General features: G+C 39.5%; 1 protein-coding gene across 6 annotated transcripts in view; it reads right to left on the bottom strand.

The window, feature by feature from the left end:
• Positions 1 to 24,267, bottom strand: part of GPATCH8 (G-patch domain containing 8) — a 113,078-nt gene that overhangs the window by 52,615 nt on the left and 36,196 nt on the right. For 4 of the 6 annotated variants that reach the window (XM_008012413.3, XM_073005234.1, XM_073005235.1 and 1 more), the window contains exons 3-4: positions 21,628 to 21,645; positions 19,007 to 19,079 (exon numbers count right to left, since the gene is read on the bottom strand). The exons of 1 other annotated variant lie outside the window; for it this stretch is intronic. Coding sequence is in view for 1 of the 5 variants with exons in the window: in XM_008012406.3 (XP_008010597.1) it covers positions 19,007 to 19,079 (73 nt within the window). In the remaining 4 variants the exon portion in view is untranslated. The remainder of the gene's footprint in view (positions 1 to 19,006; positions 19,080 to 21,627; positions 21,646 to 24,267) is intronic. One more of the 6 variants, XM_008012406.3, reaches the window with a different exon arrangement.

Here is a 24,267-nt window from a genome sequence, read left to right as displayed (position 1 = left end):
ACCCCAAAAAACTTTCCAGTCTCATTTAAACTTTCCACTGTAACTCCTCCATTTCATCTTTTTTTTTTTTTTCTTAAAGACTGAGTCTCACTCTGTCATCCAGGCTGAAGCACAGCGTCACAATCTCGGCTCACTGCAACCTCCGCCTCCCAGGTACAAGTGACTCTCCTGCCTCAGTCTCCTGAGTACCTGGGATCACAGGCATGCATCACCATGTCCAGCTAATTTCTTTGTGTTTTAGTAGAGACAAGGTTTCACCATGTTGGCCAAGCTGGTCTCGAACTCCTGACCTCAACTGATCTGCCCATCTTGGCCTCCCAAAGTGTTGGGATTACAGGTGTGATCCACTACGCCTGGCCTCCATTTCATGTTTAATAATTTTTTTTTTTTTTTTGAGACAAAGTCTCACTCTGTTGCCCAAGCTGGAGTACAGTGGCACACTCTCGGCTCACTGCAACCTCTACCTCCAGGGTTTAAGCAATTCTCCTGCCTCAGCCTCCTGAGTAGCTGGGACTACAGGCAATTGCCACCATGCCTGGCTAATTTTTGTATTTTTAGTAGAGACGGGGTTTCACTATATTGGCCAGGCTGGTCTTGAATTTCTGACTTCGTGATCTGCCCGCCTCAGCCTCCCAAAGTGCTGGGATTACAGGTGTGAGCCACCGCGCCCAGCCAATAAACTTCTTTCTATATTTTTCTAGGCAATCCCTAAAAAAAGACTGGGCTGCAAATCTTAGCTCTCTAATGAGAGATAATATCTAAACACTTGTGTGACTTTTGGCAACCAGAGCCTGAGCCTCCACATCCTCCCCTGCAAAATGAAAATATTATCACCACCATTTTTTTTTTTTTTCCCCAAACAGACAGGTTCTAGCTCTATGGCTCAGGCTGGAGGTTAGAGTTCAGTCACACAATCATAGCTCACTTGCAGCCTCAAACTCCTGGGCTCAAGCAATCCTCCTGCCTTAACCCCCCAAGTAGCTAGGACTACAGGCATAAGCCATCACACCACATCCAACCCTATCACCCTTTTTAGGACTGGCGTACAGACCAAAAGAGACAACATATGGAAGATATTTTGTAAACTTTAAATCACTACACAAAATGCTCAAGGATTCAGAAAATAGAGAAATTAGTCTTCCTTTTATTTCCAAATTTGACATTTTGGGAGTGTTTGTGAGACAGAGTCTCACTCACTCTGTTGCCCCGGTTGGAGTACAGTGGCGTGATCGCAGCTCACTGCAACTTCAGTCTCCCGAGTTCAAGTGATTCTCCTGTCTCAGCCTCCTGAGTAGCTGGGATTACAGGCGCCCACCACCACGCCCGGCTAATTTAAATTTGGCATTTTTGAAAGTAAATACCTTAAAATGAAAGATACTCTAAAACAGAATCTGTGATAATTTCCAAATGTTTTACATACAATTTGATGAAAATGAAACAACCCCATTTACAGATGGAGAAAATTATTATCTATGATCAATAATCAAAGTATTACAGGCTGGGTATGGTGGCTCACGCCTATAATCCCAGCACTTTGGGAGGCTGAGGCAGGATGATAGCTTGAGCCCTGGAGTTCCAGACCAATCTAGGCAACATAGGGAGACCCTTGTCTCTACAAAAAAAATTTTTTTAATTGGCCAGGCATGGTGGCAAACGCCTATATTCCCAGCTACACAGGATGCTGAGGTGGGAGGATCACGTGAGCCAAAAAAAAAGAAGAAAAAGAAAGAAACCACTATCACTATATACCCTTTTGCCCACTTAAGAAGCTTCCTGGACACTCCACTCTCTTGCCTAAGTATCCTACTAACCCAATGTCATTTTAATAAGGCAAACTAACCTAGGTCCAAAAGTCTATAAATAATAAGGTGGGAAACAATGTAAATCAGGCTAAGGCTAAGACTGTTTTAAAAACAAACAAACAAAAAAAAACAAAAAAACCAAGCACCATACTACTTTAGTATAACCAATATTTTGGATAAATTAAAAAAAAAAAAAAAAGAAAACTGTCCACCCTACTTACTATAATGAAGGTAATTTTCTTAGAAGTCTGTTATTCATATGGTCCAAAAGAACGTTTTTCTAGCCCCGGTCCATTCTATTTGCATTAAAAAAACGAGGCAAGGGGATATTTAAAATATCATTTCCTGGGCCAGGCATGGTGGCTCACGCCTGTAATCCCAGCACTTTGGGAGGCTGAGGCGGATGGATGACCTGAGGTCAGGAGTTTGAGACCAGCCTGGCCAACATGGTGAAACCCTGTCTCTACCAAAAAATACAAAAATTAGCCAGGCGTGGTGGCACATGCTTGTAATCCCAGGTACTCGGGAGGCTGAGGCAGGAGAATCGCTTGAACCCGGGAGGTGGAGGTTGCAGTGAGCCGAGATCGCACCATTGCACTCCAGCCTGGGCAACAAGAGCGAAACTCTGTCTCCAAAAAATAAATAAAAAAAAAATCATTTCCTGAACCCTACCTCAGACCTGCTGATATATGCTGGTCAGAATCGACATTAAATTTTTTGTTTGTTTTCTTTTTCAGTAGAGACAAACTCTTGCTATGTGGCCCAGTCTGGTCTTAACTCTGAATTCAAGCGATCCTCCCACCTCAGTCTCCCAAAGTGTTGGGGTTACAAGCATAAGCCCCTGCACCCAGCCTCAGAATCTACTTTTTTTTTTTTTTTTTCCTGAGACGGAGTTTTGCTCTTGTTGCCCAGGCTAGACCGCAATGGCACGATCTTGGTTCACTGCAACCTCCGCCTCCCAGGTTCAAGCAATTCTCCTGCCTCAGCCTCCCAAGTAGCTGGGATTACAGGCATGCACCACCACGCCCGGCTAATTTTGTATTTTTAGTAGAGACGAGGTTTCTCCATGTTGAGGCTGGTCTGGAACTCCTGACCTCAGGTGATCTGCCCGCCTCGGCCTCCCAAAGTGCTGGGATTACAGGTGTGAGCCACCGTGCCCGGCCTGAATCTACATTTTTAACAAGAACCCAAGGTGATTCTGCTGAAAGCCATAAGACTAATAATGGAAAAAGCACGGGGGTAGAAGTTAGAAGACTTGTGCCGTAAAGGTAGCTCCTATCCTTAGCAGTTTCACCTCAGATAAACATTTAAGTTTCTCAATCTTTTAAGTGGCATTATGTCTCATTCTATACACTGGAGAGAAAAATGAGAAATATATAGGTATATAAAACATATATGCCATATTTAATTCCTGACACCCCCAAATCTTGTAAAAATATGGCTATGTGGAGGGTATAGCAAGGTCACAGTGATTACTAGTTGCAGAGCTAGAATTGAACCCTGGTGAAATTTCAGATGAGCTCACAAAGTAGTAACCTGCGGTTCAAATACAGCCTGGTATATGTTTTGTTTAATTTCATTATTTTAGACTTCAAGCCAACATTTATCAATTAGAACATTTCACAGAAAAGAAATCTGAATTTCTGGCTTCTTTTAACAATTTCAGAAGATCCAGCAACACTGAGATTATAATCTTAGGTGGCAACAATCAGCTTCTCTGAACACAGCAAAACTCAAACCACTTGCTATTGTCTCACACTCACACAATTTCAACTACGTATGCTATCATCAGGCCCCAACTCCTACTTCAGGTTTACATTCTTTGCTCCCTCCTTTTGAACCAAATGGGAATTACAAGAAAACCAAGTGGGAGTTCTAGCTACTGGTTTGGGAAGATTTAGTGAGAAAGGAAAAACTGGATTTAAAACTAATAAACTATATTTGAAAAGATACTATACTACATGAAAAGATATTACACTTTGTTTTCTTTTCCAAGTGTTTAAGTGCCATTGCTTTAAATTTTGGCGGTAAATTTTAAATGAACTTTTGAAATATTTTAATAAAATGTTTATTATAAAACACTTTTTACTTTATGTTCTTATCATTTTCAGATTTCATTCCACTTTAAAATACCAATGCTTCTCGTGGAAGAATAAAGAGATTCCACTAACTCACAGACACCTGTACTCCATGTATCCATCAGATGCACAGACAGAAAATAGTTGCTTGCTTTATTCTCACAATCTGAGACTTTTCACATTATTTTTAAAATTTTGAAATTATAAGTTAAATTGCTCAATTCCCTATTAAGCCTCCACTGTACCTTTAACTTCACAATTACAACAGTCATCATACAGTATTAAATTTGTTATATTATTTTTTTCCCTATTAGAAATAAAGCTCTGGAGGGCATTCCAGAGAGGTATTCACTCTTACTTAGTACAGATCTGGCACATTCTTTTTCTTTCTTTTCTGGAGACAGTGTCTCGCTCTGTCGCCCAGGCAGCTCACTGTAACCTCCGCCTCCTGAGTTCAAGCTATTCTCATGCCTCAGTCTTCCAAGTAGCTGGGATTACAGGCGTGCGCCAACATGCCTGGCTAATTTTTATATATTTTGGTAGAGAGGGTTTCACCTTGTTGGCCAGGCTGGTCTTGAACTGGCCTCAAGTGATCCACCTGCCTCGGCCTCCCAAAGAGCTGGGATTACAGTTGTGAGCCACCACATCCAACCCGGATCTGGCACATTTTAAGCATTCAATAAACATATGCAGAATACAAAACAAGAAAAGCAACAATAGAGAATACATAAATGCACAGTAGTTACTATCCTTTAGGAATTTACAGTCTACTGAATTAGGTAAAAGAGACACATCAACAAAAATTATACAAGATTGAATATTTAAAATGCCACAAGAGAGAAACAGAAAGTACAAGAAATCAGGGAGGAAATTATAGTATGAGACATAAGTTAGAGTATTTTCTTTTTCCCTGGACACCAATTTCCATTCCTAAATATCTGGCAAAAGTTCTTACCACTCAACTTTAGCCTTAAGTTTCTAGTGAATTTATACTCATCATGAAGAATATATATGACCACTTCAAGTGCCCTATGAGAATATATCACATTCAGAATTATCTCTACTTTTTCTGGCCTGAATAACTACTGTATATTTCAATTCAGTGGCACTGGTATTTCTCACCACCATCATATCTCTCCAGGACAGACAAATAAGCTAGCACCTACAGTTTAGGTACATGACAGCATATTGGTTAAAAGCATAGGTTTTGGCACCATGATTCTACCACTTATTTGCTAGAAGATCTTGGGCGCAGTAGCTCACGCTTGTAATCCCAGCACTTTGGGAGGCCAAGGCGGGCAGATTGCCCAAGGTCAGGAGTTCGAGACCAGTCTGGCCAACACAATGAAACCCTGTCTCTAATACAAATACAGAAAAATTAGCTGGGTATGGTGGTGTACACCTATAATCTCAGCTATTTGGGAGGCTGAGGCAGGGGAATTGCTTGAACTAGCGAGGTAGAGGTTGCAGTGAGCCAAGATTGCACCACTGCACTCCAGCCTGGGTGACAGAGCAACACTGCATCTCAAAAAAAAAAAAAAAAAGACCTTAGGCAAAGTATTCCTCAGAATGTCAATTTTCTCACCTGTAAAATGGGAATATCCACCTCGAAGAGGACTGAAGTTAGAAAATTCATACCTAAGCACTCAGTAAACAATAAATGATGGCTATTATAAAGGATTAACACTAAATCTAGTGAACAGGGGCTTGTTAGTCAAACATATGCATAAACTGACTATATATTGTCTTCATAGTTGACTTGTTTTATCAGCCTTCATAATTATACCTTCCTTTCAATTTCCACCGCTATTACTCTTTCAAGTCCTTACCTATACTCATACCCAGACAACTTTCTAAATGGTTTTCCATCTCCATCCTCAGACATACTTTGACCAGACTATTATTTCATTTCCACCACCAATGCCTGGCTGGGGTAATGAAAAGAGATTTAGCTGGCAAATCAAAGAATTTGGGTTTGGGTTTCAGCCCTATCATTAAAACATTTTGGAATCCTAAAAATAAATTTCTCAACTGTATAGTGCGTTTTAACTTATCTTTGATTTTTTTTTTTTTTTTTTTTTGGAGATAGGGTCTCACTTTGTCACTCAGGCTGGAGTGCAGTGGCATGATCTCAGCTCATTGCAACCTCAACCTTCTGGGCTCAAGTGATCCTCCCACCTCAGTCCTCCAGGTAGCTGGGACTACAGGCGCACGCCATCACATCCAGCTAATTTGTTTTTTGTATTTTAAGTAGAGACGGGGTTTTGCCATGTTGCCCAGGCTGGTCCTGAACTCCTGAGCTCAAGCATCCATCCACATTGGCCTCCCAAAGTGCAAGGATTACAGGCGTGAGCCAACACACCCGGCCTTCAGTATCTCTTCTTGCTATAAGTCTATACCTCTGCTTTGATCAAAGTGCCTTTGGCTTACAAAATACAATTCCAGATTGGAGGAGCACTAAAGCCTTCCACATTCAGTGTGGCATGACCTTTGGAGGCAGAAGAACTGAGATCTGAATCCTGATTCCATAGTTTACTGGTTGCTCATCCTTGGGCAACATATTAGACTTCTCTAAGACTCAGTTTCTTCCACAAAATGGGAACAACAGTAATTCTCTCAGGGGCTTATTGTAAGATTTAAATGAGATATTATTAAGTGCTTAGCGTATATGATGAGATTTATATGCTAAGCATATGAGATTTGTGCCTATACTAATATTTCCCATTTCTCCCTTCTAGTTATAGCGGTGTGTGTGTGTGTGTGTGTGTGTGTTTTGAGACATGCTCTCACTCTGTCATCCAGGCTGGAGTACACTGGCAATGACATGGCTCCCTGCAGCTTCAACTTCATGGCCTCAAGTGTTTCTCCCACCTAAACTGTCAAGTAGCTGGGACTAAGGGTGCACATCACCATGCCACGTTAATTTTCTTTTTCTTGGTAGAGACGGGGTCTCACTATGTTGCGCAGGCTGGTCTCAAACTTCTGAGTTCAAGAGATGTTTCCACTTCGGCCTCCCAAAGTGTTGGGGATTACAGGCCATCGTGCCCAGCCTAGTTACAGTTTTTAAACTGTTCTTGGAGACCTAGAACTCTGCTTCAATCAAAACAACTGGTGGGTTCCCCCCACTTTCATATACTGAAGTTTAACATTAAAAAAAAGATTGAGGTGGTTTCTTCTGTTAAAAAATGCATAAAATTCACTACACCATGGACACAATCTGCTCCACTAGCCATGCCTACTCTTTGTCAACTGCAATTACTTTGTATACATCAGTATCTCCTGTCTTTGGTAATATCTATTCCTCCCTCCTCAGGACTTCTTAGTGAAGTCACCCCTAGTTATTATTCTTTTGAACCCTTATAGTATTTTATTATTATTTAGAGAAAAGGTCTTGCTCTGTTGCCCAGGTTGGAGTCTGGATGTTTTTCACTGTCTCATTTAATGAAATAGAGATTAGTATGCTCATTTTATTTATTTATTTATTTATTTATTTATTTATTTGAGATGGATTTTCATTCTTGTTGCCCTGGCTGTAGTATAATGGTGCGATCTTGGCTCACCGCAACCTCTGCCTATGTTCCCCAGGCTAGTCTTGAACTCCTGGCCTCAAGCAATCCTCCTGCTTTGGTATCCCACAGTGCTGGGGCTGCAGGGGTGAGCCACTACGTCCGGTCCTTTCCTTTTCTGTTTTATCCCTAAAACCTAACCTCTTACTGTAGACTGCCAATTCTGACGAATCTTGTTTATTATCTGGGCCTCTTCTCTATATTTATTCCATTAAAAAGGTCAAAGGCTCTACTGAAGGGGTGGCCTGTCCCTCCACACCTGTGGGCGTTTCTCGTTAGGTGGAACGAGAGACTTGAGAAAAGAAATGAGACACAAAGTATAGAGAAAGAAAACGTGGGCCCAGGGGACCAGCGCTCAGCATACAGAGGACCCACGCCAACACCGGTCTCTGAGTTCCCTTAGTATTTATTGATAATTATCTTTACCATCTTAGAAAAAGAGAAGTGACAGGATAATAGGATCATCGTAGGGAGAAGGTTAGCAGTAAGACATATGAATAAAGATCTCTGTGACATGAGTAAGTTTAAGGAAAAGTGCTGTGCCTTGATATGCATATGCAAACATCTTCATAAACCTTTTTAGTGCATAAAGAGCAGCATTGCTAGCAAGTCCCATCTTTTGCCCTAAGGTGGTTTTTCTCCTTTCTCAGTAAACAGAACATACAATCGGGTTTTACACCGAGATGTTCCATTGCCCAGGAACTGGCAGGAGACAGATGATTTTCTCTATCTCAACCGCCAACAACCACCAAGAGGTCTTCTTTCCTCTTGTACTGGTCCTCCTCAGCACAGACCCTTCACGGGTGTCAGGCTGGGGGACGATCAGGTCTTCCCAACCCACGAGGCCATATGCCATATTTCAGACTATCACATGGGGAGAAACCTTGGACAATACCTAGCTTTCCTAGGCAGAGGTCCCTGCAACTTTTGGCAGTGTACGTACGTGTCCCTGGGTACTTGAGATTAAGAGAATGGTGATGACTTTTAACCAGCAAGCTGCCTTCAGGCACTTGTTTAACAAAGCACACCCTGCACAGCCCAAAATCCTTTAAACCTTGAGTCACCACAGCACATGTCTCTTGCAAGGACAAGGTTGGGGGTAGGGTCACAGATTAACAGCATCTCAAATACAGAACAAAATGGAGTCTCTTATGTCTACTTCTTTCTATATGGACACAGTAACAGTCTGATCTTTCTTTCTTTTCCCCACATCTAGAGGCTCTATATTTTCTTTTATTAAATGTGGATCGTGAATAACTAAAATTATGGTTGCCTTTGGCAACTGTATAAAGACTCCAGGACCCATTTAATGATCAGGAAACAGAGATTATAGCTACATGCTTCTTCAAATACACCAGCTCTGTTTATAACTAAGTCTTTCTGACATCCATACCTTGATTTGTGATTTGGGGGAGCTACATGTTTGCTATCCCCCCCACCAACCTATTCCTATTTTCAGTATCAGCTTTTCCTAAGAAGGGAAAAGGTATAAATATTGATTTCAAAGTCAGGCTTATAGTTGAATGGCAGACACTTAGTAGCTGTAACATCTTTCCAAAACTTTCAGTTTACAAAATGAGTGGCTGGGTGTGGTGGTTCACACCTGTAATCCCAGCACTGCAGGAGGCCGTGGCGGGCAGATCACCTGAGTTCGGGAGTTGGAGACCAGCCTGACCAACAAGGAGAAACCCCGTCTTTACTAAAAATACAAAATTAGCTAGGCGTGGTGGCTCATGCCTGTAATCCCAGCTACTTGGGAGGCTGACGCAGGAGAATTGCTTGAACTAGGAGGCAGAGGTTGCGGTGAGCTGAGATCGCGCCATTGCACTACAGCTTAGGCAATAAGAGTGAAACTCCATCTCAAAAAAATAAATAAATAAAATTAAAAAATAAAACAAAATAAAATGAGCATACTAATATCTATTTCATTAAATGAGATGGTGCAAAACATCCGGACTCTAGATCAATATTTGGCACATAATAAATATTAAGCATTATTACCTTTTTATAAAGGAAAACACGAATTGAAAAGGGAAAGTAAGATAGAAAGACAACTTAGCTTCTGTAAAGACTATTCAGAAAAATGTGTCTATGTCACTATAATATTAATGAAAATATTTTCTCAAAACATGATTTTTCTTGACGGAGTTTCGCTCTTGTCACCCAGGCTGGAGTGCAATGGCACGAACTCAGCTCACTGCAACCTCCGCCTCCCAGGTTCAAGCAATCCTCCTGCCTCAGCCTCCCGAGTAGCTGGGATTACAGGTACCCACCACCACTCCCCGCTAATTTTGTATTTTTAGTAGAGGCGGGGTTTCGCCATGTTAGCCAGGCTGGTCTCGATCTCCTGGACTTAGGTGATCTACCTGCCTCAGCCTCCCAAAGTGCTGGGATTACAGGTGTGAGCCACCACGCCCAGATAAAAAATGATTTTTCTTAAGAAATTAGTAAAATATTTATAGTGATTGAGACAGGTCTTGCTTATTTATTTATAGAGACAGGTCTACTTATGTTTCCCAGGCTGGAGTGCAGGAAGTGCAGTGGCACATCACAGCTCACTATAACCTCCAACACTAGGGCTCAAGCAATTCTCTTGCCTCAGCCTCCCAAGTAGCTAGCTACTACCCAAGTAGCTAGGCGTGTGTCATCAGACCTGGTTAATTTTTCTATTTCTGTTAAGACAAGATTTTTTTATGTTGTCTAGGTTGGTCTTGAATTCCTGGCCTCAAGCTACCCTCCTGCCTCAGCCTCCCAAAGTGCTGGGATTACAGGCATGAGCCACCACACCAGGACAGAAGTCAGTACAATATTAATTCATACTCTAATTTAACAATAAAGCCTAAATTGTAACATTACATGTTTCTATTATATTCTATTGAATTCAAATCTAGTTTTCTGCCTGTAATCCTAGCACTTTGCAAGGCCAAGGTGGGAAGACTGCATGAGGCCAGGAGATTGAGACCAGCCTGTACAATACAGAAAGACCTCATTTCCAATGGGGGGGAAAAAAAAGTATAATTTTCCTTTAGTCATAAAATGTAGTCTAAACATATTTGAGACTTATGTAATGCAGGCCTTGCCCTACACTGTATTCACCATTTATTTCCTAACTGAAATAAGACTGGCAAGGAGGTATACATAAATAAAACCAAAGGAATACCCACAACTCTACTCTGTTTTCATTCTGCCTTCTTTAGGTCTTTTCTCAAACAACTACATTTTTTGAATAGTAATACAAGTATATAAAAAAAATTTTTTTTTTTTTTGAGACAGCGTCTCGCTTTGTTGCCTAGGCTGGAGTGCAGTGGCACAATCTTGGCTTACTACAACCTCTACCTGCTGGGTTCAAGGGATTATCCCGTCTCAGCCTCCTGAGTAGCTGGGATTACAGGCACGCGCCACCACACCCAGCTAATTTTTGTATTTTTAGTAGAGAAGGGGTTTCACCATGTTAGCCAGGCTGGTCTTGAACTCCTGACCTCTCAGGTGATCTGCCCGCCTCAGCCTTCCAGTGCTGGGATTACAGGTGTCAGCCACTGCAACCAGCCCAAATTTTTAAAATATGGTAAAATGCAACTCAGTTTCCCTTCAGAGAGTCTATCTTTACAAAAATTTTTATCTTCATGGTCAAGTAAATACAAACATAAACATACAGGCACACTCCTGTATACCCACAGAATATACCACTTTAATATTTCACAATAAAATGCCTCAGTTTTACTATACAACCTACAGAGAATGTTCATCTCTCTCAGCATATGTTTTGGCTAATGATTTTACAAAGTAAAATTTGTACATTTATTTATTTCAATCCCAAAACTTAAAACAATGTTCTTAAAATGATGTGTGAGATGTCTGGAGATATATTCCAAATAAAACAAGCAATACTTTGAAAAAGCTGCTTCAGTATCAACAAAAGGAATGTACATGTTATTATACAGGAAGCAACTGTGTGTTAACAATCATATCAATTATTTAGTAACCAGGAAGAAATGCTTAAGAATTTTATATCCTAAAAATTTTATTAATTGCATGAAAAGGCCAGGCATGGTGGATCATACCTATAATCCCAGCACTATGGGAGTCCAAGGTGGGAAGATCACATGAGCCCAGGAGTTCAAGACCAGCCTGGGCAACATAGTGAGATCTGGTCTCTACAAGAAATTTCTTAAAAATTAGGTGTGGGCTGGGCGCAGTGGCTCATGCCTGTAATCCCAGCACCTTGGGAGGTCGAGGTGGGCGGATCACGAGGTCAGGAGTTGGAGACCATCCTGGCTAACATGCTGAAACCCTGTCTCTACTAAAAAAAAAATACAAAAAATTAGCCGGACGTGGTGGCAGGTGCCTGAAGTCCCAGCTACTCAGGAGGCTGAGGCAGGAGAATGGCGTGAACCCAGGAGGTGGACCTTGCAGTGAGCCGAGATTGCACCACTGCACTGGGTGATAGAACCTGGGTGATAGAGCAAGACTCTGTCCCTGTCCCCCCCAAAAAAAAAAAAATTTGGCATGGTGGCATGTTCCTGTAGTCCCCACTACCCATGGGTCTAAGGCAGGAGGATCACTTGAATCCAGGAGACCAAGGCTGTAGTGAGCTATGATTATATCACTGTACTCCAGCCTGGACAACAAAGCAAGACCCTTGTCTAAAAAAAAAAAAAAAAAAAAAAAAAAAAAAAAAAAAAAAAAAAGCTGGATTTGCTGGATTCAAGAATACATCCATTTTAATTTTTAAGTAATCCAAGTTATTCCCTGTAATGGTTTTCACTAGTTGATATTCTCATGGCTATGATGTAATGAGCTCATGGCTATTTTCCCATAATCTTACCAGGCTAACTTTGGTCTTTCTCAAACTGAAAAATACCTGAAGGAAAGTTGTTCTTTGCCTATCATGAGATATTACAGATATTTTCCCCAGTCTGTTTGTTGACTTTGTTTATGATGAAATATAGCCAAACTTATCCTTTCCTTTTTTGAGACAGGCTTGCTCTGCTGCCCAGACTGGAGTTCAGTGGCATGATCACAGCTCACTGCAACTTCGAACTCCTGGAGTCAACGGATCCTCCCACCTCAGCCTTTCGAATAGCTAGAAATACAGATGCATGCCACCATGTCCAGCTAATCTATTTTTAAAATTTTTTGTAGAAACGGGGTCTTGTTGTTGCCCAAGCTGGTCTTGAACCCTTGGCCTCAAGTGATCTTCCCACCTTCGCTTCCCAAAGTCCTGGGATTACAGGTGTTTAAGTCACTGTGCCTGGCCTTTTCCTTTTCTTAATGGCTTCTAAGTTTTGGGTTATGCTTAGAAAAGGTTTTCTAATTCAAATATTATTTTAAGATAATAATTCTACCATTGTTCATCCTAGTAACTTTATGATTTCATTTTTTACATTTAAACCTCTCATTCACCTGAAATTTATGTGGGGTAAGGAACAACAAATGGGCACCCGACTTTTAAAATTCTGGGTTGTTATTCAGTTGTCCCAATGCCACGACTGAGTGACTGAGGCTGTTTCTAGATGTTAGATTTTTCAGAAGTTAGACTCAGCAGTAGAGATGACTAGTGAGCTCAGAATTAGTGAACCAGACACCAAAATTAGGGATTCAGGGGCTCTAAAACACATCTAACATCAAAAGCACAGATCCTGAAGTCCATATATAAAGTGTCTTATAAAGCATACAGAAAGCATATTAACTATTACTGTTGTTAACCTTGGAAGCCCTAAGGATGCTTATCTCTAATTCAGTTAAAACAACTATGTACTATACAATAGGTGTTAATAATAAGCATATATGACATTTTTATAGTCTATATAATGTGAGTTCACTTACTTTGTTTTCATAACTACTCTTTAAGAAGACAGGCAGAGATTTTAACTTATATTTATTGTTGAGGAAAATAATTCAGAAATGGTACCTTGTCCCTTTACTCATAGGAAATGGCAGTGAAAAACTCAAACCCAGATCTTGTATTTCCAAATGTTAACAAACTGCCATTACACCCTGCACCAAGTACTTTTACACAAAAATTAGTGAGACTCCCTACTCACAAGGAGGATGAAATAATTTTTTAATTAAATATTCAGACTGATCACATACTTAATTTAAATATGAAAGGAGTACACAAAAGTTGAAAACATCATCCTTGGCTTCAAGGAAACTTCGAAGGTCTACAGCAGATAAAAAAAAGCAAGGCTTGCCGGGCGCGGTGGCTCATGCCTGTAATCCCAGCATTTTGGGAGGCCGAGATGGGCAGATCACAAGGTCAGGAGATTGAGACCATCCTGGCTAACATGGTGAAACCCCGTCTCTACTAAAAATACGAAAAATTAGTTAGCTGGGCGTGGTGGCAGGCGCCTGTAGTCTCAGCTACTCAGGAGGCTGAGGCAGGAGAATGGTGTGAACCCAGGAGGCGGAGCTTGCAGTGAGCCGAGATCGTGCCATTGCACTCCAGCCTGGGGGACAGAGCAGGACTCCGTCTCAAAAACAAACAAACAAACAAACAAAAAAACCCAAGACTTTAGGGACTGGGAAATAAACCTGAAAGTCAGGAACCATGTCTTATCTACTCTCTCCATGTCTTATGGTATTTACTGCTGCTGTAACTAGAATGTAGTGTTAGGTCAGTAAATATGCGTTGGTTGTCTCAATGTACTCATCGAAACTTCCAGACAGGGTGAGACAGGAAATAATATCAGACCCCATTCATTTTTCTTAGGAGCTAAACTTTTGTCTGTCACCAAAGAATCAGCCAAATCATCAAATAGCACGTACACAATGTAACAAAGAAAGTTCAGGCACCATTTCTGGGCTACACCTACTGACTAAATGTATTTCACAGAAAAATAAAAATTTTGAACTACATTCCATTTCAAAGCTGACAAAAGGTTATAAAACAACTTCCAGAACTGAATCCAGTCTAAATGCTACAAAATACAACTGTCATTCACTCTTGCTTTATTCTGAATTAAACACATCCTCTGTTTCTATAACAAATAATTGTTCATAATATTTCTCATCAGTAGTGCTTTTTTTGTGTTGTTTCCTTCAGTTATCTTGTCAACATTATCTTTTCTTCAGGTCTTTTATTTTTAAATACTAACAAGTATCTGCCATATATAATAACTTTTTTAAAAATTTCTGAAATATTTTAACAAATACTTAGGGAGAATGAAACGTGAATAAGAAAATATGAGTACAAAAATAAACTCAGTTTACAAAGTACAGCCACAGACAACTTCATTCCAGAGTCTGCATGCCCTATTCTCCAATCTATTCAGTGACAAGACATCAGCACTGGAGCCCCAAGAACTGCAACTTTTGTTGGCAAAAGCCTTGAATGGGTCAAAATAATTTTTAAACCTTTGACAAAAAAGCCCAAAAGGACCAGGTTTAAAATTTTAGTGGATGGTTGTATGTGACATATGTTAAGAGTCCTAAACTCAAATAAAAAGGAAAGTTGACAATGAACTAGTCAATGTGAAAAACTTACAAAAGCATAAGCCGAGAAATTACATGCGATTCCTAGTCTATAAAATACCAAGGAGGCATTACTGTTTACGCTAGAGTGACAGGGCTTTCTTGAGTGGTTATTTATATCAAAGGTTTAGTATGGTCAAAGAAATCTGTCATAAATTGCCTCAATACACAATAAATGTGGATATATTCTAGGTTAAATTATGTGGGTACTACAGAAAGAGATATGTGAGAGAAACCAGCACAATGCCTGCATGTACACTGTTGAATCTGACACTAGGAAAAAAACAGCCAGTTATGAAACAAACTCAATTCTTAATGTTGGAAACAGAATAAGGCTCCATTCTTTTTGGAGAATAAAGATACTAATCATTTAAAACAGATGGACTTCGCACCAACAATGTGGATATACTTAACATACACAATTGTACACTTAAAAATGATTAAGGTGCTAAATTTTATGTTATGTGTTTTGGAAAGGGTGAGTTTTATTTATTTTTTTAAACAGAGGGTCTTGCTCTGTCACCTAGGCTGGAGTGCAACGGCCCAAACATAGCTCACTGCATCCTTCAACTCCTGGGCTCAAGTAACCCTCCCGCCTCAGCCTCCTTAATAGCTGGGACTATAGGTGTGTGCCACCAAGCCTAGGGAAAAAAAAACAAAACATTTTTTTGTAGAGATGGGGGTCTTGCTATATTGCCCAGGCTGGTCTCAACTCCTGGCCTTAGGTAATCCTTCTGCCTCAGCTTCCCAAAGTGCTGGGATTTCAGGTGCTAGCCACTGCACCCGGCTATGTTATCTGTTTTTTAACAATTAAAAAGAAAAAAGCCCTTCACATGAGCTTTAAATTTCCCTTGAATTTTTTTTTTTTTTTTTTTTTTTTAAGACAAAGTCTGGGTCTGTCGCCCAGGCTGGAGTGCAGTGGCGCGATCTCAGCTCACTGCAACCTCCACCTCCCAGGTTCATACCATTCTCCTGCCTCAGCTTCCCGAGTAGCTGGGACTACAGGCGCCCGCCACCACGCCCGGCTAATTTTTTGTATTTTTAGTAGAAACGGGGTTTCACCGTGTTCGCCGGGATGGTCTCGATCTCCTGACCTTGTGATCCACCCGCCTTGACCTCCCAAAGTGCTGGGATTACAGGCGTGAGCCACCCGCGCCCGGCCTAAATTTCCTTTGAATTTTTAAATGAATAGATTTATGAGTTATTGAGTACTTACTATATATACCTGTTACCATGGAGATGGAGGTAAAATATGGATTAAACCTAATTCCTCTTTTCAAGAAGCTCAAAGTTCAAAGGGAACCAAAATTCTAAACTGTTCTTTTTTTTTTTTTTTGTGAGACAGTCTCACTCCGTCACCCAGGCTGGAGTATAGTGGTACAATCAAGGGTCACTGCAGCCTCAACCTTCCAGGCTCAGGTAATCCTCCTACCTCAAAACTCCTGAGTAACTGACACCACAGGCGTAGACTACCAAGCCCAACTAATTTTTGAGGGGTGTGGTATAGGTGGAGATAGAGATGGGGTCTATGTTGCCTAGGCTGGTCTCAAACTCCTGGGCTCAGGCAATCCTCCTGCCTCAGCCTACTAAAGTGCTGAGATTACAGGCATAAGCCGCAGCACCCTGCCTAAAATCTCCTTAAAAACAAAAATTGAAAATAACTTTGGATCACCCAAAGTAGGTGAGTAGTCATTTACCTATCCTTTCTTAAACACTCATCTATCTGTTCCCCCTCCTTTCTCTCTGCAGGTTCTAGTTGTACATTAAAGTCTCTGATGCTTAACATGAAAAATTCTGGGATTCAAACAGATTTGCTAGCCACTATGAAACAGCCCCACCTTGTGTGCCTGAACAAAGAGAATAACAATCAACAATGTTCCTGGGTGTCCTCGAATAGAAGAGGTATTTCAAATTGGAGAGAAAAGCAAATCTAGTCTTCTGATCTTCTTCTAAAGCAATCACCTCCATTCAAGTCAACCCAACACTTAAAACTATGCAAACCACTGGGACAAATTCTATCAAAAAGTCATCTCTATCTCAGTCCTGATTATCTTCTCTCTTCTAGGCTCTTATAAATATGTGGTCTATCCCATATGAATTGCTCTTAATCAGAGTATTCTTTGTATTGTTTGCAAAGCGTTCTTGTGCCACTGGAAGGAAAACAAGTTTAAAGGTAATTAAATCTATTTCCCCGAAAGAATAGGTTAATGCTTAGTAATGAATATTTCATTAAAACATATTTATTGAGCATCTCCCATGTGTCACCGATGAATAGAATTTGTAGAAGTAGAATTTTAAAATTAAAGGTTTTAATAACTGAAACATCCTGGCTGGGCACGGTGGCTCAAGCCTGTAATCCCAGCACTTTGGGAGGCCAAGGCGGGTGGATCACGAGGTCAGGAGATCAAGACCATCCTGACTAACACGGTGAAACCCCGTCTCTATAAAACTACAAAAAATTAGCCAGGCATGGTGGCAGGAGCCTGTAGTCCCAGCTACTCGGGAGGTTGAGGCAGGAGGATGGCATGAACCTGGGAGGCGGAGCTGGCAATGAGCCGAGATCACATCACTGTACTCTAGCCTGGGCGACAGAGTCAGACTCTGTCTCAAAAAAATAAATAAATAACTGAAACATCCTATTTCAAGCCCTGTCCTCTTGGTTTCCCTTTTTAATTAATTAATTTTTCTTTTAAAAAAATCAAGACAGGGTCTCGCTATCTCACCCAGGCTGGTCTTGAACACCTGGCCTCAAACAATCCTCCTGCCTCAACCTCCCAAACTGCTGGGATTACAGACATGAGCCACTACACCTGTCCTTGTGTTCCTCTCAACACACTTGAATTGATCAGACTCTGGCATTCAAATTGTGAAAATTCATTTCCAAAATCAAAGAACTAGTCAACAGTAGCACACTTCTCCCCAAAGATGCCTATTATACAATAAGCTCCCACATGATCAGATGTAGAGGCACAATGATTCCCATAATTTCTTTTTTTTTTTCTTTTTTTGAGACAGAGTCTCACTCTGTCACCCAGGCTGGAGTGCAGTGGCGTGATCTTGGCTCACTGCAACCTCTGCCTTCTAGGTTCAAGCAATTCTCTGCCTCAGCCTCCTGAGCTGAGACTACAGGCATGTGCCACCACACCTGGCTAATTTTTGTATTTTTAGTAGAGACAGGGTTTCACCATGTTGGCCAGGCTGGTCTTGAACTCCTGACCTCATGATCCACCCGCCTCAGCCTCCCAAAGTGCTGGGATTACAGGCATGAGCCACCACGCCCAGCCAATTCCCGTAATTTCTGAGGTAGCATTCACATCACATCTGCAAAGAACAAACAGTAGCTCTTGAATCTGAGAGAGCTAAAAAGTGAATGCAGTTGGTTGGTTTTCAACTAGGGAGAACTCAGAAGCTGAAATATTAGTATTTTGTTTTTAATCCAAATGACTGGTATAAACAGAGTAACAAACGCAACGGAAACTTTAAGCCATACATTTTCCAGACTTTGATAGGAACCTGAGAAATAACCTCTCTGCTCAGAGAGCCCTCAAAAACCTCTGCTTTCATTTTATGTTTCTTGGAGGTTAATTTTTCTTTTCTACCACTACATAAATTTCTTATTGCAGAGCAAAAGAGCCAGGGCAATCACAAGCTTCAGGGAGAATTTAAAACGATAAAAATTAAATTCTGCTACTGAATGATTCTCTTTATAATACTGAACCCACAATACATTACTAAATAGCACAAAGAAAGCATACTCTGATATTTTGCATTCCTTTTACTCCACCCACCCATCACCTCCACCAAAAAAAAAAAAAAAAAAATTTAAAAAAGGCTGAGCCACACACAGTATGTTTGACTTGAAAGTTTCCATGACACAGCAGCTTACTTTTGCAAATTACTGGCAAATATACAGGCTTAACAGTGACTTAAAATACAGTTATAGGACAAATAGACTATTCTAAGGGTTGAAAAAGGCAGGGGGGAGAAACCCAAGCACTTTTTTAAAAACACAACAAATATATTCAGGTACAAGATCTGCATCAGAAATGGTTTTCTTTCTTTTTCTTTGATAAATGTAAACACTTACCCTGAAGAGATTTTCCCAATCCCTGGCCCAGCTTCCACCCATGTTTCTGGAGTAAGCGGTGTCCAATATTATCCTGACAGACAGAACAGAGAGACAAACCAAAAATATTCCAATAATATATTCTTCCCTTCCTAGAGACATTTAAACAGATGATGAGCAAGAGATACTTCTACATATATGCATGCAAAAAGGTGCTAATAATAGGGTAAATGTGCCCAATAAGAGGGACATTAATGTAAAAAGAAAAGCTGGCTAGTATTTTATATGGGAAGAACATATGGGGTAAGGGTCCTTTCTGATGGTGTGCTGGGCAACTTTTGTATATAACGTTTTAAAATGGAGAAAAAGGGGAAAGGGAAAAGGGGAAGAATACATTTATGAAGTTTTAAAATAACATTAAAAAGCATAAAATCAAGGTACTTATACAGTCATATCCACCACCTAAACAGCACCACTGTAAGATTTTTTTTTTTTTTTAAAGAAAATCTACATTGTGTTTAGTTGTTTTGTTTATGTGTCAGGCTTTCATGATACAAAGTAAGTTGTAAGTGTAAGACTGCCCCACCACTAGAAATGAAAAAACAATCAGAGCAAAATCCAGGCTAGACTTGATTGGTTTAAAAAAATAATAATAATATATATAATATAAATATTTAACTAGCATGCAGCCAATATTAAACTGAAAAAACAGTGAGGTTAGTAAAACAAGAAATTAAGTTGATTAAACAGAAAAATAAAATGAGCTCAAGCACAGACTGAGTGATGCATTTCAACATGTAGTCTAACAAAAATGCTAAGATGTTAGAATGAAACAGGCCTAGCAATAAGTTAACAGTAAAGAACCATTAGTGCATGTAGGGGGGAGAAACCAACATACATAATGTCTCATCTTCCCAGGAGCACATTCGAAAAGGTATTTCAATGTACACTGCATGAAAAAAATGCTAGAAACAACAATTAAATGTCAGCTTTCGTTTAAGAGGTCAAGGTATTGGAAACATCTGCAGCCCTTTGTCCAATTCTTTGCTTTTTACAGTTATTGTGAAGTACCAAGACAAGGCTAAAAATAAGCACTAACTGTATATCAGAAAAAAGATGCTATTCATCCAATGGACAACACTGAAAAATTCTAAACACAAAGTATTCTATATGTATTAAAATGTAATTTATAGTATAAATCCACAAAAGATTAAAAGTCGCAATAAAAGTAATGTTAGCAGAAAAAAAAGGTAAATCATTTGAAAATCTCATTATTTCTTGAAATCAATTTATAAAGCTGACTAAACTACAAATTTCTGCATTAAAACTAAATATTGCACATTAAACTATTTGTCTGACATCTCCATATTCAATGATAAAGTGCTCTTTGAACTCAAGAGGAAAGAAAAACATTTTTTTACTGTTACCTTCTTTAACTAGAAGTTAGAAGATTAAGCCTCCCATATGCTCTGTTTAAGGACAATTTCCTTCTATAAGTTTATGACAGCATGCAACCTGGAAAACTGGGCTAAGCAGCTAATTATTTCATTTAATTGGGAAAAATCAGGATACTTTTTTTTTTTTTAATGCAGTGTCTTACTCTGCGGCCCAGGCTGGTGTGCAGTGGTGCAATTACAGCTAACTGCAGCCTTGACCTCCTGGGCTCAGGCAGTCCTCCCACCTCAGCCTCATGAGTAGCTGGAACTATGTGTGTACATCACTATGCCTGGATAATTTTTAAATTTTTTGTAGAGATGAGATTTCGCTATGTTGCCCAGGATGATCTACAACTCCTGGGCTCAAGCAATCCTCCCTCCTCAGCCTCTCAAAGTACTGGGATTACAGGCATGAATCCAAGATTTTTTTTAAAAGCAAAACCTGGAGGCAAATTATAATGAAAAATTTGTTTCTAAAACAAAACATATTGTTTCAAATATACATATAAAATCATTATAGTGCACAAAAGTTTGCTGCAAGTTATTTTTGCTCCATACCATCTGAAAGAATTAGAAACACTACTGATCCCAAGCACTGACTTCCACATTACTACACATCACAAAATCTTAATATAACACTACTGCTGCTGCGGCTTCTTCCCTTCCCCATTCCAAACTGAACTGCCAGGAAAAGCATTCCCTTACCCAGTGCTCAGTGTCTAACTATTTATAACTTTATTACCCCCTAAAAAAGAAAAGATTAAAAGTCTCAATATAAGTAATGTTAGCAGAAAACAAAAAGGTAAACAGGCCCTTATTTTACTACTATGAAAGCAAACTTACCTGTGTAGAAAATCCTTACTTCATATCGTAATTCCTACAACTGAATAATTCTAGAAAGGACAAGGATAGCAGAATGACTCTAAGAATATATGGTTTATTAAATAATTGTTTAATCTCTTAAAAGACTCATAACTATATTCGACACCAAGATTTAGGCATTAAACAATGCTGACAAAAATTGTTGCTCCCCCCCCATTTTGTTGTTGTTGTTGTTTTTAAAGAAAACTCAATCTTTGGCTAAGTGGAGATGAGACATTATGCTGATTGTGTTATATTATGAATGCACTAAAATAAACAGACAGATGAAGCAGTATGCTATTTCCAAAAGCAGTGCAAGTGGAGTGAAAGCATTTCCATACGAACCTGGCTTTAAAAACTGGGCTGTCAAAAGAACAGTTAAATGTAACACAAAGTAAGAAACTGTCCAATCACTAATGGTCGTTTTTTTTTTTTTTTTTTTTTTGTCTTGTTTTCAATTCACTGCTTGCAAGTAATGTATTTATTAAAGAGTGAAAGCATAAGTAAATTCACGAGTCAAGACCAGCTGAGAGATTCAAGAGCAGCATGTTGTGACTGACAACAGTGAAAGGAAAAGCAAATGTTAAAGGGAGAGGGAGAAAAAAAAGAAAAAATTAAGGTTATACACATTAGCACCACTTTTACAAAACCACTCAAGAGGATGGCTGTCACCTTCTCAGAAAAAAAATCATTGATAGAAAATGGTAGTGGCATTTCTCTTCTAAAACTTTAGTTTAAAACTGTTCTTTAATTAAATCTACTTTCTCAGGGATTATAATAAAATATTTAACATGCCACTCTAAGTCCTTCCAGTCATAACAAAGACAACAGACACAATGGACACATCTCCCAGAATCTCCTCCCCTCACCAACCTCCTAGGGTAAATGAATGACCAACACAGAAAAACTGGACCTTTCCTATCATTTCAAACTACCTGCTCTTGGAGGAAAAAAGGTAGCTCTGTGACTCTGCAGGAAGGGCTAGTATTCAGTATGGTCTCCCTTCCTACCAATAAAAGAAAAAAAAAGGTTTTATAAACACTCATCAAAAATCCAATAGGCTTAAGGTAAGGTTTTATAAACATTCATCAAAAATCCAATAGGCTTAAGGATGATGGCTAACACAAGGAGGCACACCAAAATAATTTATAACAAAGTAAAACAAACCAGACTTGTCTATCTCTGAAATGATCAAAACTTTCTCTGTGAAAGAACAAGAAACTCAATAACCAGTGTGTGGGAAACAAGCAATCTATTCTTTCTGTTTACAACTGTAATTTTTGCCAATTATTTCAGGATTTTTTTTTTTTTTTTAGACGGAGTCTCACTCTGTAGCAGGCTGGAGTGCAGTGTGGTCCAATCTCAGTTCACTACAATCTCCACCTCCTGAGTAGCGGGGACTATAGAAGCATGCCACCATACCCAGTCAATTTTTTTTTTTTTGTATTTTTAGTAGAGACAGGGTTTCACCACGTTGGCCAGGCTGGTCTCAAACTCCTGACCTCAAGTGATCCGCCTGCCTTGGCCTCCCAAAGTGTTGGGATTACAAGCATAAGCCACCACGACTGGCCCACGGACGCTATTTATAACATCAAGTTGGCACAAGTAGCTTACAACTCAAACAGGTAATCTAGACAGAACAAGGGCAATGAACACTAAATTTCTTTGTTCCTTTTTTTTTTTTTTTTTTTTTTTTTGAGACGGGATCTCACTCTGTCACCCAGGCTAGGGTGCAGTAGCACAGTCACAGCTCACCGCATCCTTGACCTGCAAGGCTCTCAAGTGGTCCTCCCACCTCGGTCTCCCAAAGTGCTGAGATTACAGGTATGAGCCACCATGCCCGGCCAATTTATTTCCAAAGTAGTAATTATTTTTAAAAATAATTTTTAAAAAAGTAACTCTTTACTTAATTTCAGTTACTATAATAATGACTAAAAATCTTTCAGTTTTTGTTTTTTAAATATATAATTTGGGGTTTAATTATAATCTCATAGAACCAAAAATAAATTACAGAAAATTTTTTCGTTTTAAAAAACTCTGGTTAACATCTAACAAAGATGCATGATAGAGGCAGGCTGCTTTTACTTTTTTTTCTTCTAAAGTCAACTTGATACAATTTAAATGTACATGGAAGAATTCCAGGGAAATCCTAACTTTAATAAATAAGGCAAAGCTTATTTATTATGCAGAAAAGCTGGTTTTCTACATAATTCAGAGTTCTCACAAACCACCTATTTGTTTTCTCTCTCTGCTCAAGACCCCAAAATGGTGGCTGTGTGGCCTGTTCTTTGGTTGGAAATGACGTTCTTCTAATTCTGGTTAAACCATGGAGCTATGCTGAAAACTCAAACTTTTTCACCTAGATTACCTTAGTTGGCCTTTTTTTCTCCCCCTATTTCTACACATAAATATATCATTAAAATGCTACATTTTTATCATTTGTTCTCTTTAATAAACATGTGAGAAAAGGGATGTAATTTTTAGGTGGGAAGATCTTTGAAAATGAGAAATCTGTATTATAAACAACTACCAATATGCTGAAAACACAATACCAGCAATTTAAAAATACTTATTAACTGTTTCAGCCATTCCTCAACATTTTTATTAATTAAATACCAAGTAGAAACTTTCTGCTCCATGAAGCTGTATGCCACCACAGTAACAATGATCATTTTGGCAACAGCACCACCAATACACATGTACGATGGGAGCCTGCCAAAACACAGGAAAAAATTTACTTAATTGTATGAAGCTGGCTGTAAGTTTTTACAGTAGGAAACAGCCTATTATGTCTCAAGAGAAAACCATGCTGCAGGTATGCCCATGACTGGATGAACACTAATTCTATACTGAATTTTGTTTTAGTTGCAGCCACATTCAATTTACATCATTTAGCCCATTTTCAACAGTGACAAAACAGTAAGTCTCTTGAGTGGATTGTAAGCTTTGCTGATTGTGTATTAAAGACTATAAGCAAGAACCAAG

This window comes from Chlorocebus sabaeus, chromosome 16 (genome assembly GCF_047675955.1).
Source record: "Chlorocebus sabaeus isolate Y175 chromosome 16, mChlSab1.0.hap1, whole genome shotgun sequence".
In the NCBI taxonomy this organism is placed as follows: domain Eukaryota; kingdom Metazoa; phylum Chordata; class Mammalia; order Primates; family Cercopithecidae; genus Chlorocebus; species Chlorocebus sabaeus.
This window is presented reverse-complemented; position numbering and strand designations above follow the sequence as displayed.